At 50.2% G+C, this 15,240-nt stretch overlaps 4 protein-coding genes across 4 annotated transcripts, besides 2 other annotated features; 2 read left to right on the top strand and 2 right to left on the bottom strand.

Annotated features, from left to right (window-relative positions):
- Positions 1 to 234: 234 nt before the first annotated feature.
- Positions 235 to 4,794, top strand: PENARI_c018G11840 (uncharacterized protein; the record flags this gene model as incomplete). Its single annotated transcript, XM_022634676.1, has 1 exon — positions 235 to 4,794. One exon carries the CDS (start codon positions 235 to 237, stop codon positions 4,792 to 4,794), a length of 4,560 nt encoding a protein of 1,519 aa, XP_022485546.1.
- A 795-nt stretch (positions 4,795 to 5,589) lies between these two features.
- On the top strand, positions 5,590 to 6,585 carry PENARI_c018G00572 (uncharacterized protein; the record flags this gene model as incomplete). The annotated part of the gene is made up of 2 exons (XM_022634470.1): positions 5,590 to 5,746; positions 5,825 to 6,585. The coding sequence occupies 2 exons, from the start codon at positions 5,590 to 5,592 to the stop codon at positions 6,583 to 6,585; spliced, it is 918 nt and encodes a 305-aa protein (XP_022485640.1).
- Positions 6,586 to 7,019: 434 nt separating this feature from the next.
- PENARI_c018G04308 (uncharacterized protein) lies at positions 7,020 to 11,112 on the bottom strand (the record flags this gene model as incomplete). The annotated part of the gene is made up of 4 exons (XM_022634538.1): positions 7,020 to 7,166; positions 7,558 to 9,326; positions 9,380 to 10,086; positions 10,154 to 11,112. 4 exons carry the CDS (start codon positions 11,110 to 11,112, stop codon positions 7,020 to 7,022), a joined length of 3,582 nt encoding a protein of 1,193 aa, XP_022485646.1.
- Positions 11,113 to 12,023: 911 nt separating this feature from the next.
- Positions 12,024 to 13,535, bottom strand: PENARI_c018G09729 (cytochrome P450; the record flags this gene model as incomplete). The annotated part of the gene is made up of 2 exons (XM_022634639.1): positions 12,024 to 13,029; positions 13,090 to 13,535. The coding sequence occupies 2 exons, from the start codon at positions 13,533 to 13,535 to the stop codon at positions 12,024 to 12,026; spliced, it is 1,452 nt and encodes a 483-aa protein (XP_022485610.1).
- A 1,123-nt stretch (positions 13,536 to 14,658) lies between these two features.
- Positions 14,659 to 14,715: a sequence feature (Short protein (PENARI_c018G07472, OGE50044.1) was converted to a misc_feature.).
- Positions 14,716 to 14,768: 53 nt separating this feature from the next.
- Positions 14,769 to 14,786: a sequence feature (Short protein (PENARI_c018G07472, OGE50044.1) was converted to a misc_feature.).
- Positions 14,787 to 15,240: the final 454 nt, after the last annotated feature.

Here is a 15,240-nt window from a genome sequence, read left to right as displayed (position 1 = left end):
CCAGTTTATCTGCTTCTTATATTTTAATATTATACATGCGCTAGGCGCCAACAATCTTGATCTCCTGACATGTATCGCAGTGAGTATCCCCAACCAGATCTAGGACAAACAATACTGATCAACCAAGGCTGCTTTTCACTAGATAATGATACGTGATGATTACTATACCGCAGTACAAGTACCCGAGTCATTTGTCTTCGCATTGCAGCCAGGGACCTCACTCAACCCTACATTATGTCGTACAGTTCTGGCCATCACATGCCACGTGATGGCCTGTCCTCGACATCGCCTGCAAATGCCTATGGCGTTCGGCCACCAGGGTCGCAGGTTGCAAGACCAGTCAATTTTACACCCAGAAGCAGGACCTCATCATTCTCGAGCGTCGAAGAGACCAGCCAAGTGCCAGGGCCATCAAATACCAAGAATACAAATCGTGGAAATCGACTATCTATGCTTCCGCGTCCCAGGACCGGTAGCACTGTATCACCAACTACGCCGGAATCTGCTGCCTTTACTCAGAAGTCCACACAACCAATTCCCTCGTCGCTTTCCAGCCCAGGGATCAACAATCCATCAGTATTTGTGACTGGACAACAAGTGTCTTCTCAGAAACGGTCACGAAATGTTCTTCGAAGACGAGCCCCAACAATAGGAAGACATGTGGAGCAATTACAATCCCACAAGCTCAGCCTCGTGATTCCGCAAGAGCCTCAACCCGTCAATATGAACAGTGCAACGAAGCACGGCACTCCCGAGTCCCTTCGGTTAGGGCATTCGGCTTCGTCGTATAGAACCAGTCATACAAACGAGAGCAGTGCGAACTTGAGCTCGGCAAATTCCAGATTTAATGGCCCGGAAGAACTGGCAAGTCTCAGGACTACAGTTGATACCCAGAACTTGCCACCCCCTCCGGCGCCCTTTTTCTCGGCAAGCAGCCCTTCGACAAGATACTCAGAGTCTCCAAGTATTTGGAGTCGAGGATCTACTCCAACTTCCCTGTCTTCTTATTCCCCAGGTATCGTATACTCGACAAAGGTCGGCCGTCTCAGGCAGCCTAGCCAATCGCAAACACGATTGCCGGTGTTTTCTCCCTCAATCATTCAATCAAGTCCCAAACAAGAAAGGCCTGAGCAAAAGACCCAAAAGCGTGTGCCTTCAAAGCCTTCTGGTTCAAGCTCAGTAGGGACGGATGATCAGAAACAGTCAACCTCAAAGTCTCCATCTACCAACATTCGAGGCTCGCCATACAATTTTTCACAGAGAAAAAGTTCGGTAGATTCCAGTCAATCAAAAACCGGAGAAATTGACACCGAAAGGGCCCGTAGAGAGGTCGAGGAAGCCGAAAGATGCCTGTTTGATCCGCAAGGGGGCATGGAATGCTCCCCCGCAGGTATTGCGGAGAATCCACGCACTCCACCAAGACCAAGCAGAGATGGAACGCATCGTCTAGAGCTGGAAACTTCACCTGTGGTACGGAGCAACTTGCGATACATCAGATCGACGGGTCACACAAGACGCGAATCCGCGGAAAAGGTCCTAGCGGCCAACCTTCCACATCCAACCCCAAACCAATCTGCCGCTGCATCAATTGACTCGCTGCACTCGAGGAGTATATCACGCATATCATCTCGGGATGGAGGAGCCCCTGTGTTATCTCGGAAATCACCTCGGACATTGACGAAGGAGCCTCCTAAGGAAAAACCGGAATCGAAGATGCCTGTACCGAAACGATTTGGTCTTTTCACGAAGAAGTCTAAGCCTGATATGGATGTGACTACGACGGAACAAGCTCGTCTACCACGTAAAGGCCCCGCCGCTGGAACAGGACACGAGGGCTACGGGAAGTACGGACAACGCGGCCGGAAAGCCAGTGGGAGTAGTAGCAGCGGCACGAGAACGAGATCAACAAGCACAACGCGAAGTGCCGCCAGCAAAGGAAGCCTGTCTAGTAGGCCTGACTTGGAGATTGATGATTTCCTAATGAGTCGTCTGGAGCCTGTTATCATCAATGGCGGGGGAGTGGATGGCGCATCGTTGTCGCGAACACAGAGCGAGCAGAGTATGAGCAGCCTTAGTGTTGCATCTACTTCGAACTTACCTCGACAGAGCGCGCTCACACACTCCAGTGGTCAGTCTACTGACTCGCTTGCCACTTCTACGGGGACGTTTGGTGATACTGTCACGCCTGTCGAGTCTACTGGGACCGCATCAAGGAACCCCAGCGCTGAGCGCCAAACGAACATCAGTCGGCCTAGTGCCTCCAAATCACGCATGCCAGTTCCAAAGAGCAATTGGCATGGCGTCTTTGCAAACCCTCAAGCCGCTGTGACCACCACAACTCTCACTAGTCAAGAGTCGAGCATTAAAGCTCCACGCCAGCCAAAGAAACCTGCTCAACAACCCTCGGAACGACCTCAAAAACCGGAGCCGGCCGAGCAGCAACAAGCCAAGAAGGGAAAGACGTCCATGTGGAATTTTTTCCAGAAGAAAAATGCCAGCGAGCACAAGAGCGAGCCTCCTATCTCAACTGCATCCCATACTGCCCAACTCCATGCGGCGATTTCGCCCGTGCTGAACACTCGACCTGTTGCCCACTATGCATTTGTCGACGCTGACTCGGACTCGCTGGACGAGATCATCAACAAAATTGATGACTCCCCACCAACAGAAGAGGAAGAAATATTCCACCCCGTGGAAGTTCCAGCAGGTCTGAATATCAGAAAAAGAGAGCCTTCCATCCTGTTGCCTTCTCCGCCAAAGCTTCATGGAGAGTTTGACAATGACCGTCCATCGCCGAAGACTGCCATGTTCAATCGCAACCTTATGCCTCCAAAGCTTGAGTCGTCACCTGAAGTCGAACGCCCAAGACGATTGGCTTCGGTTGGCCGAATTCCGCAGGTTGTCTCGAGGCGCGACAGACAACATCGACCAGTGATGCAGTCATTTTCGCGACCCTTTAGTGTCGTTGAGTCTCCATCCCTCACTGTTCCTACGACGGGTGCTCCACACGAGTCTCCATTGATCACCGATGCACCTCTGGATCTGGGAATCGGGCCCAGCGAACCTCGATGGGGCCATGGGCTTAATCCTGCTTTCAGCGCTTCTGAGGAAGCCAGCGCTTTGGATTTCCTCGCTGGACCATTCTCAGACTATGAGTTCCTTAAGTTTCCGCCGAAGAAAGGTTCGACCTCGTCAGATAGTTCTGCTGCTTTGGCTGCAGTTACTGCAGTCGCTCCGGTGCCTGGATCGCCACCTACTGAAGATGAGGTTTGGAATGAGTTTGATGATTTGATTGATCATGTTCTCTCGCCAGAGGGGCCGGAGCCAAAGGAGCCTGTTAAGTCTGAAGAGGATGACAGATTCGAACTTGCTACTATCGCGAGTAGGGCTCTTCAGGACGGGTTGAATAACCCCAACCCTACCCAGCGAGTTCCTGGTGAGGATTCTGTGAGATCAAGTGCTAGCTCTGTTCGGCTTCGTCGGTCTAGGATTGTTTCTGCTTTGCATTCGTCTACGGCTCCTTCATCGCAACCTTCCTACAGCGATCTCGTTTCCAGGTATGGTGACTTAACAGAAGATAAGATAAATGAAAAAAAAGACGAGGATATTTCGGCTCCTACCGAACAGCGATCTTCCACCCACCAGCGCCGGGAACAGGAGTCCACATTTCTTCAGTCTCTCGCTGCTGTCCCTTCACCGCGACCAAAGATCCACCGTCAACAGGAAGCTGGCTCCTCGGAGCGTGAATGGGATGCGGTGACACGGACTAACATGCGGTCGGCGTCGCTCATGACCAGCCGTTGGCTGTCATTTGGCCGAGTTCTATTTAGTCCGGCACATAACCACGTCAAAACCGGAGGCCAAGGAAGGATCCTGGTGGTTGATGGACTTGGAAACGACGACTGGTCTTTCTATTGCTCTTTGACGTATCCCGATGCAGAGGTATACAGTCTTGGAGGTCGCCCTGTGTCTACAGCAGCTCCTCACCCTGCGGCATGGCAGCCACCGACAAACCACCACACAGTTTACCACGCCGGACTGAGCAACCCGCTTCCCTTTCCAAAGGACTACTTCACCGTAGCCGTGCTGCGATTCCCCGCCGTATCCTCCGAGACCGTTCAAGGCAACATTATCCAAGAATGCAAACGGGTCCTCCGAACAGGCGGGTACCTAGAGATGAGCCTCCTAGACCGTGACATGGTAAACATGGGACCACGCACCCGCAAAGCAGTCCGCCAGCTAAAGGAAACAACTTGCCTATCCGATTCAACGATCAGCCTCAAACCAGCCAGCGACAGCGTCCAACGACAACTCGGTACCCAGGGCTTTGACAATCTCCGCCGCTGCATGGTCCGTATTCCAGTCGCAGGAATGGTCGTCCGATCCTCCGCCTCCACTACATCCTCTTCCCAATCTATCTCAGCAACTACCCCTTCCGACGCCTTTTCCCTCCCAACAATTTCTGTCACCACCGCAACAGGAAGCCAAAGCACAAGAAATGCATCAAAATCCCCCTCTGACAACGCGGACATCTCTCTGGGTGATCTCCTCTCCGACCCATCCCCATCCCCAGCAAACGACGAATCCATCGCAAAGATCGTCGCTCGTGTCGGACGCTGGTGGTACTCAAAATGCTATGAAGATCCTGTCTTCCCTGGAGGGGATAGCGATACCAGCATGTGGAGTGACCGCAAGGTCCTTCGCGAGTGTCAGAGGAGAGGAACTGGTTTCCGCATGTTGATTGCATATGCCCAGAAACCAAGTGAGGTTCCGCGGCGCACAGCGAGTGTTTAGGTGCACGCTATGATTATGATTTACCGATTTACCGACTTATTGATTGATTTACTGATGGCTTTGCTTTTTGTTTGATGATATCTATGATTGATTGCCTAATTTGCATGACTCAGAAATACCCATACTTTTCATGATATGTTGTTAGCGTTTGAGAGACGCGGCCTTTGTGGGCTTGTATTCAAGTCTTGCATTTGCTTTGTTTGCTTCTTTTTTTTTCTTGCTTTAGTTTATACATTATTGCATGAGCGGATGTTGATCATGATTCTTGTGTAATAGAGGTGGATTTCCAATGTACAAGCAGGACTTTATAATGGACAAAAACCTACTACCTTTTACTAGCCGGCTAGCACTCTTATTTTTAGTGTAACGTTCGACATACCTTGCGGAGTCGACGGGACGGATTCAGATCATCTTCAAACACGAACCCTTGGGGAGCTGAACTATACGAATATGTTGATAAACTCGTGCGCTATTGGCTTGGCATCGACTGATCATCATCACATTGGGTAGAAGGGGATGCAGAGTGGCCCAAAATAGAGGCGATCTTTGCTTGTTCTTGTAAAATAGTCCTAGATACCCGATCACACCTATAGGCCCACCGATCTGCCGGGTCTACCCTTGAGGAAGCTGTCCATACACGTCATTTTTGATGATTTGGCCTGGCGTCGGGGGCTTTGCATTATAAATGATGCGATCTCCTGCCTATAGTCGAAATTTGCCTTCCTGTTGTGTCCCCAACCAACTGGAATTGGCCTTGAAAGTCTTTCTTTCATTATATAACTGTTATATGCCAATATGCCGTCTGTTGCCACCCTCATTCAGGGCGTGGCTCTTGCTACATCCGCATATGCTGTCGATCCTGCTGCGGTCTATAGCGGTGGCTATACCTCTTCCAGTGACGTCTTGCTTCGAATCGGCAATGGCGGCGCCGGGCAAAGCGGTCTGATTGAAAGTAAGTTAAGCGTAACTTAATGACTGGCACACTTTTTCGACTTTATGTACATATAGACTCGCAGCTAACACTGCCCAGTCCTCGCCAACGAGTTCATCAAGTCCAGTGTCAGCAACGGCTCCAATCCCTTCAAAGTCGCCTGGTATAAGAGCGACACCACCGAGTCCATCAACTACCTCAAGGACGACACCGTCGATATCGGAATCACGTACACCCCATCAGCCGAGCAGATCGCCATCAATCAAGGCATTGCAAAGTCCCCCGCATGGTACGCCTGGCGCGACCACTTCCTCCTCGTCGGTCCGCAGTCCAACCCAGCCAACCTCTCCAAGAGCGAAGATATCAGCACCATGTTCTCGAATATCTATGAAACCGCCGAAGAAGGAACTTCAGACCCACCCGTGCGCTTCCTCACGCGCTACGACAAGTCCGCAACAAATATCAAAGACTCTCAGTTGTGGATTGGTATCGGTCAAGTCCCCTGGGCTACTGCTTACTCTAAATGGTACCACCAGTACATTGCGTACCCAATTCAGGCTTTAACTGCTGCTATCTTGTTGGATGAGTACACCATCACTGATCGTGGTACTTATCTTTCCATCTCTACCGTGCTGCAGAACCAGACTACCATCTATAAGGCAGCTACTGATGAAGCCTCGGACCCGCTTCTTAACCCTGCTCATATGCTTGTTGGCAAGAATGCTAAGAATGAGAAGACTGCTGATCAATTTGTGCAGTGGGTTATTAGCGATGAGGGCCAGAACGTTATCACTGGTTTCAAGAAGAATGGTCAGCAGCTATATACCGAGGCTCCTGCCAACAAGACAGCTCCGTTCTAGACCCCAACGTCTGAGATGACGGTGGGGTCTTCAATCAAATCAAACAAAGTTCTATTAACCTGTCGGAGCCTAAATAATATCGTAATGGCCATGCAGGCGCTTCATTTCAGTTGAAGCAAGGACTCGTAATCCGTACGCCAGATCATGCTCCAGCACAAACAGAAGGCTGGTCCTCAGAAAGTGAGAGCACCAGCTTAGTACATGCAAGTCCAAATATCAAAACCCGTAAAATCCAGCAATGAAAGCCAAGAAAGCAGTACAAATGGGAAATTCAATGCCAACGATGCATTGAATACAAAAAGATTGCGTGGGTGCACCGTCCACCTCTCCATATATACCTCTAGTCTCTCAACCTCCAATCTTCATGCAGCGAGGTCAGGTTCCGTATACCGGAGCTCTCGCTTCATCCTCAATTAAATGCTCATTATATTCGGTCACATCCATTCAGACAGCGTATATTCGAATAGCTGAGTGAGGCTCTCTTCTTCCTCAAACGTGGTGGCATGCTTTGGTGAGTACCCAGCGTCTTCGGGACTCTGCTCCATCGCTGCGAGGCCAACAGGTTCTTCATCGAAATCCTCCTGCTTCACGTGTTGAAACTAAGCAAGAAGACCGGTTTGGTGCATAAATTTGGCAACGTAGAGGGTTGCCAGCTGTCGTAATCGGTCGGGTTCTGTAGCCCGATCTTCCAAAGACGGTCGAATAATTCTCGTCGTGTATCGCCGAATGTCTGACATTGAAGCAAGATATGCTGCGATTTCTGAGAGGATTTGGCTTGCGTACATGGTTGGCTTATCAAGGCTTGAACATGACTGATAGCTTCGCTTTTATCTTCTTCCCCCAGTTTTCTCCGGCCTGGTTGTTCCCACTCGAATGGACTCCTTGTACTTCAAAGAAATCGCAAGTGTCAGGCGACAGAGACCTCAATATGCTAGATAAATCTTTGTATCTGTCGCTATTTCGCCCCCAAACAGCCTCAGCACCCTCCAGAGCCCACTGGTAGTAGAAAAGAGCATTCTTAATCGTTCCCTGCTTCTCAGAGAGGAGGCCCAAGTTCTCAAGCGTGACCAAAGCCGGGATGTAGGTCAAAACAGACGTCGGCCCTAAAGTCATCTCGTAGCCTTCTAGTGCTCGCTTGTACTTTGTCTCTGCCTCCTGAAACCGGCCTTGATTCGCGTAGAGATTGCCGAGGTTGCTGACGGTATCTAGCGTCGACGTGTGCTCTCGTCCCCACGCCTTCTCGTAGCCTCTGAGTGCCCGCTCGTACATTGCCTCTGCCTCTCGGAACCGGCCCTGGTTCTTATAGAGATTGCCGAGGTTGTTGACGGTATCTAGCGTGAACGTGTGCTCTCGTCGCCACGACGCCTTCTCGTAGCCTTCGAGTGCTCGTTCGTACATCGCCTCTGCCTCTCGGAGCCGGCCCTGGTTCTTGTAGAGATTGCCGAAGTTGTTAACAGTATTTAGCGTCGATGGGTGCTCTCGTCCCCACGCCTCCTCCTTGCCCTCGAGTGCTCGCTTATACATTGTCTCTGCCTCTCGGAGCCGGCCTTGATTCGCGTAGAGGAGGCCGAGGTTGTTAACGGTATCTAGCGTCGACGTGTGCTCACGTCCCCACGCCTTCTCGTAGCCTTTGAGTGCTCGCTCGTACATTGCCTCTGCCTCTCGGAGCCGGCCTTGATCCGCGTAGAGGAGGCCGAGGTTATTAACGGTATCTAGCGTCGACGTGTGCTTTCGCCCCAACGACGCCTTCTCGTAGCCTTCGAGTGCTCGCTTATACATTGCCTCTGCCTCTCGGAGCCGGCCCTGGTTCCTATACAGATTACCGAGGTTGTGGACGGTATCTAGCGTCGACATGTGCTCACGTCCCCACGCCTTCTCGTAGCCTTTGAGTGCTCGCTCGTACATTGTCTCTGCCTTCTGGGGTCGGTCTTGATCCGCGTAGATGCCGCCAAGATTGTTAACGGTATCTAGCGTCGACATGTGCTCAGGTCCCCAAGTCTTCTCCTTGCCTTTGAGTGCTCGTTCGTACATCGCCTGGGCCTCCTGGAGCCGGCCTTGATCTGCATAGAGGAGGCCTAAAGAATGTAACCCCTCAGCTTCATTGTCAACATCTATATCGCCCAATAGCTCGCGACATCGATCTGCATGTGCAATAAGCCGCCGCTGTACGAGCCAGAATTTGGGTTCACTATCATTCGGCACACGAGCTACCACACATTTTATCGCTGTCAAAGCCATATCCCTGTCAACCACCTCGTTCAACACGTACATCATCCACGAATGGACGCACCGGTGCACGTTATACCCTCGCGAGTCAACGAGCTCCGGTGTGGACTGATCAGCTTCTACAAGCCCATGACTGCATAAAAGTCTAAGGATTGCATGGAATGTAAGCTTATTTTCCGTCAGTTTCTCTAGCCATTCCGGCTTTCCAGGCCCGCTTTCTCCCAGCAGCTCATACCATAGGTCTTCGTTAGCGAAGTAGGCCCATTGTCGGAGAAGCATAGCTGCAATTGGACTCTGCTGCCGAATAAACTGGTACGAAACATTCCATGTTGAGTATAACGCATAATCGTATGCCTGTAGCTGCGGCGTCTCTTCCTGTAATTGCCGCCATGATTCACGGTGTAGCTGGAGATACTCAGTGTAGGTTATCGAAACTTGGTTTAAGTACGCGCCAGCAGTTGCAAGGGCTAGCGGAAGCCCATCAAGCTGTCTTGCAAGATCAAAAGCTGTCGGGTCTGCTCTATCTTAGTAATTGGCAATTAATCATAACTTATTTACCAGTACTCACCAAGGCTTAAACCATCACGACCAGAAACGGACGCAATGATCTCGAGGCTATCGTTGATATCCTTCAGCTTGCTTAGGTGAATAGACTGGATAGCCTGGCCTAGATTTACCACCGATGAGCGCGTGGTCACGATAACGTCGCCATGGTCGGTCTCGGGCAGAAATGCACGAAGATCAAAAGCACTCGGAAGGTGTCTGCGTTCATCGCCCCACGGACCTGCCCCTGCCTCGATACAGGAAGCATGGCTTATGCTTTTCCCTGTATGGTCATCTAATAACGGATTGTCGTAATTGTCATAGATGACCAACCAGCGATCATTCATCGGCTCGTCCAACCACATTTTAACCGCTTTCACTATCTCGTCTAGATCCCGGCTCTCCAAGGCACCCGCAAGGTATGTGATAAACGGGTAGTGGTGTAGAATCCGCTCAGCTGCGCGAGCAAAGCTTTGCTTTAGCCCAGTTTCGTCTCTCGCGTTCATCCATATTACCGCTGAGTAGTCAAGCCGATGTCGCTTAATATAGGCGATCGCTAACTGCGTTTTGCCCATGCCACCTAACCCATGAACGACAGCAGTGCGACGTTCAAATCCCTCTAGGGGCTTTTGTAGGGCCTTTTGCACCATTTGGAGCTCATGCTTTCTTGCAACAAAGTGGCTCACTTCGGATAGCCCGGATAGGCTGAACTGGAGCTTGAAATCGGTAGGTCTAAGCGATACAATAAGCTATTAACATAACCGTGTTTCTCTCTATAGTAGGATAGTAAGAAGTTCACCTTTGTGCTTCTTCAATAGACATATGGAAAAACAACTGCCTTGCATAAGCAGCTGCTACCGCCGCCGCGTAGCCATGCCATTCGTCGTTCTTGTGCGAGTCGCAATAGTCGGAGATACCTCGAATAACCATACATGGGAAATCAGTCAAGACCCCCGCGGCCTCAGTTTCAAAGCATAACACCGTATACGACTCCGCTAAGTTATCCCTCTCCTTAGCATCCTTTATCACCTTTTCCCCCGTTGCTATTGTACCCCTGTGTACGACAACAAACAAATCGTCTTCCTCGTTTATCGGTCGCGGGATCCGCTGATCCTTATCACATCCGCCGTCTTCACACGATAACCCTTTTTGCAGGTGTTTATAGTCTGCTAAATAGAGATGATCATTTGCAGCGCCAGGAAACTTGAAGCGACGGGGCCTTCGTTTGCTAATTCGGATTTTCTTCACGTTTTCGGAAATTGGATCATTATCTATTAGTTCACGCGAGATAGACAACTCTCGTGCAGCGTTAAGGAGCGCTGGTGGCGGAGGCGCAAGGGACCCTGTCCGTTCAAAATAGCCTGCATTCGCCTTTCCATGATCGTATTGTATTGCTCCAGAGTGTGTGCCTCTAGGTTCACTGACCACGACATGCCCTAGACGGATCCTCCCACAAACCGTCTCTACTGGGACACCGCCTCCAATCCCTACTAGCAAGCCATATTTGAGGTTTTTGAATGTCCTCCTCATTTGAGTGACGACAGTGGCTGCGGGGCAGTTCCCCGCCTGGGGAAGACCGACGATAACGACGTTATGGTTGTTGATGCTGCCGAGGTTATAAACATTGGAGTCCTCGCTCGGTTGCGGTAGACGTGAGTGGCGTTCATCCAGCATCTCCATTGCCGCGATCTGTTCCACCTCCAAAGGACAGATCCACGCCACCCGATAGGAATCGTGCCTCAAACGTTTCGGTGACATAATTGGGTGCATAGTCCTCGCACCTCACTAAGGGAAGGGGAGTCCAGGCGAACTGTCGTAGTCTCGACGGGCCAAGGTGGGTGAAATAGTATCCAAGGTAAGCAGGAAACTGAGCAAGAAGACCTGAATGTGAGCGAATGAGCCTTGCAATTAATACCCAAGATCCAGACCGAAGAGGCGCAGCATCTAAGCGCCAGCCTAGTGCGTTCAGGGGAGCGATCAGCCAACCAACATCTGTTCGCACGGGAACTTGGCGGGACAAGGCATGTTTAATATCATGTCCAGTCAAGATAGAATACGAATTGTTTATGAGACAAGAACATCGGGGATAAACCGAAAGACAGTGGCGAAGATTGATATATATTGTCTACCAACGGCCCGTAGCGAAATCAGCTTCCGACCCAAACATTGCTTTCCTATTTTCGAGCCCCACTGCCAAGGCGTTAGTTAGATTATTTGAAGGCGCTAGTATAACAATGCCTATTCTACGTACTGAACGGTATTTAACAATGATATTACGGTTTTGAATTTACTGGACCGACTATTGTCTTGGAGTGCCTCTCGTGTAATGGAGGGCTCACCAGTAGCTGCGGCCCTTAATTGAGTTTCGGTAGGAACCGTAACAAATAGGGTCAGCTAAGGCATGTTGATACTCCTCCCACCCAGGTCGGCGCCGGCGCTGTGCCATGGAGAACCCAGAGAACTATGAAGACGACGAGCGGAAAGGGTTGATCTACTACCACAGCCAGATTGCAGCGAAATACACCATCGCCTTTCATATCTGAGCTATCATTGTTCTGTTACCTATAATCGTGGCGTGGAAAGATCTGGTAGCCCCTGCAGCCATGTGACCCATCATCAGGGCCTACGAACAGCAACTGGGAACAAATGAACTTCTAAATGAAACCTCCCTAACTCTCATCCCTCATCTTAATCCGAACTGGCATTCCAAGCTTCGGATGCCCAGTAATCATACCAACCTCCATAACCTGATACGCCTTCTCCCCAAACACAACAGGTGAGTCATCAGGGAAGACAGGTTCAATATCCATTTCACGCACCGTCAGCGCCAGGATCGCCCGCAGCTCGATCTGCGCCAGCTCCTGGCCAATACAGTTCCTGGGGCCCTGCTCGAAGGGCCGCCATGCGTTTTTCCGTACATGCAGCGGCTCGCCTTCTTTTGCGAGCCAGCGCTCGGGCAGAAACTCTGTGGCTCGGGGCCAGAACTCTTCTGCTCGCTGGACGCCGAAACTTAGTCCGAACAACATAAATCCGTCTGTGGGGTACCGCTTCCCTGTTTCTGGGTGGGTTAGGTAGAAGTCTGGTTGGCCTTTGCGGACTGTGCCGACGGGTGGGAACAGGCGCAGGGTTTCTTTGATGACGGCCGATGTATAGGGGAGGTGGTTGAGCAGGGCTGGGTTGGTGGCGATTTGGGCTCGGGCTGTGCTTGTATTAGGGCCGAGCACGGCGTCGTGTTCGGCGCGGAGTGTGGCTAGTGCTGATGGGTTTGTGTTGAGGAGGTAGTAGGAGTATGCGAGAGCTGTCGCTGTAGTGTCGTGTCCAGCGAACAGGAAGATCTTTATCTGGGCAATGGCGATGTCCATGAAATGTTCGTCGGCATCGATTGCGTTGGTCTTGGAAGAATCCTGTTCAGAGAGGTAGGCCTTGGTGGCTAGAGAGTTGATGGTCTTGTGTCCGGTTGATTCACCATTCAGATGCTCATGTATTCCTCGTTCGATATGTGGTCGGAGATAATTCCTGATGATCCTGTTGTTGTTCCACATGCGAAAAGGGCGCAATGGGTTGAGAGCCATGACTAGTTGATCGGGGGCATTGCTTGTCCACATTAAAGCAATCTGTCGCTTCAATGTCTCTTGTAACTCGTTCTTACTCGTTTGGCAATTTAGACGAATGTCACTATAGATGTAGGGTGTTAGTGAAGGTTGGAGAAGGTGATAAGTAAAAGGGAGCGCATACAGGATAGCCCGACCGATGATATCGATCGTGCAGCTAATGGCCTTATCTTCAAGTCTAAAAACTTCCCCAGATTTTGCAGCGCCCTTAAGTTGATCAACAAAGACATCAATCTCCTCAAGGAAGGCGGGTATTAGTGACAGAATATTCTTGACTGAAAATGCCGGATTGAAAATGCCTCGCCAGGTCTTCCATGTCTCTCCCGACATGTTGAGTAGGTCGTTGAGTTGCGTAAGAGGCCTGAACTCGCCCCCTAGTGACGGATGCTTCGGAAGCGAGGTGGTCTGCGTGAACTCGGCCATCATATCAGGATGAAATACGGCCAGCATTGGGGGCGCAACAGGCCAGATATCGATGTACATGAGCCCAGGCACCTCCAATTCTGGGTGGTCTTTGGCAAGGAGGAGAGGCATGTATTGGCCATGAACATCGCTGGGATATTTGGCCATGGTTTTGCCGATATGGTGCAGATGTCCGAAAACCCACGAATGGGGCAGCATTGGCTGTGAGAATTGTAAGGGTATTGATCAACTGCCAATTCAGGGGACTTTACACACCACTCCATGTTGTCTAGCCGCATTCCGGAATAGACGACGGACTTGCCATACTCGATAGATAGACGCGATGACACCCGCCAAGACGAGCGTCACACTTGCTCTGCCCAGGGTGATAAAAATTGTCATTTTCGCAGCTGGGGTTGGTTTGTCAAGGATGTCAGGGGAATTTGCGACCCCTCCCAGAGATCAGATTGAGTCGTTGCGCCTATGCTGACCAGACCTACGTTGACCAGCTCGTATTCTTTCTTCTCGACTTCTCAGTTGGACCAATCGGCGCTGCGGGAGTTTTTTCAGGCTGATTGGGCAAATAATAAGCCACTTAAAATGACGCATTTAGCATATACCACTTACGGCTAGAGAGGTTGGAACTTTGGAAACAAACAAATAAAATGGCTTTCGCGGCCTTATTTATCAGGCCTCAAGGGGGCGTGCGGCTGACCCTTCGTGGGAGTTGAAAGTAGTGACGTCGTATCAGCTGAACATGATAAATGAGTTATAAGTCAGTATTAATACTGTAAATTTTCGTAAAATTCTTCACAATCTTTCTATGTTAGAAATCTGTCCTGGTGATCTGCGATCCCTGTGCACTAACGTGTTCCTCCAGAAACCCCTACCCTGCCATTTCACTCAGCCTTCACCTCAATGTCTTTCACCCATGTACAGAGGCCCTTGAGCAACTTGGTTCTCTGAAAATTTAGACTCGCGTTCATTGTGAGCACACTGTAATGTGTAGCTACTTGCATACGTATCGACCCATATATCTGGTATTATTTTCAACCGGTTTCAATTATGTAATGATTCCAACTGAATAAGTTAGGTTTTCGCGCAGTTAAATATGAAATGCTATTGTACCTGATTATTACACACTGATCGCTCAATGAATACAAAGGTTCTTCAATTCCCCCGAGAGTAAAGAAAATATGGCGAGCGCCTACGCGCGGGTATCCTTTGGCGGCACTCTTGAGGTCATTGATTATGAATGATAATCAATGAGCGATATGGTCTTATGACAACCATGGCTGCACGGGATATTCGGGATTCTTTGGTCAACTTGATGGAGATGACTGTTCAAGTAAGCAATTACCTGGCGTGAAATTCAATAAAAAGGTACTGACAGACGTGCAGAGTTGGACGGAATCATAAATGGCACCTATCAAGGTTACCCTGTGCTCGGCGTGGAAGCTTGTAGCATAGAAAATAACTCGTTAGTTGCATGGATTGAGGTGGAATAGACTGGCCGAGTCACCTTCTTCAATCACCAAGGAGACAAGTCGGCATGTACGTTGAACGATGGACTCAAAATTGGCAGCCGGTGTAGTGCTTCTGACTCGGTATCTTCCACCAAGTCGTCCTCGGCTTTGGTTGCACCGACATCATCGTCGTCAGTTCCTAACCCAACCTCGACTTCTTTACGACTGCGGGAAATATCATTTTAGTTTTCCTTATTTTCCTTATCATCACTTGTATTGAAGAAACATATGCAAAGGAACGCCCTGTTGAGAGTATGAAGCTATGTCGATTGAGAAACCGCGCTTGAGATTTGCAAGTTGGGGTTCGTTTGTATGCATCTCCTTGGAGAGTTATTCAACCGAGAGAG

The sequence above is a fragment of the Penicillium arizonense genome, assembly GCF_001773325.1.
Source record: "Penicillium arizonense strain CBS 141311 chromosome Unknown PENARI_contig018, whole genome shotgun sequence".
Taxonomy (NCBI): domain Eukaryota; kingdom Fungi; phylum Ascomycota; class Eurotiomycetes; order Eurotiales; family Aspergillaceae; genus Penicillium; species Penicillium arizonense.
The sequence above is the reverse complement of the archived record's forward strand: the minus strand, read 5'-3'. Positions and strand labels throughout refer to the sequence as shown.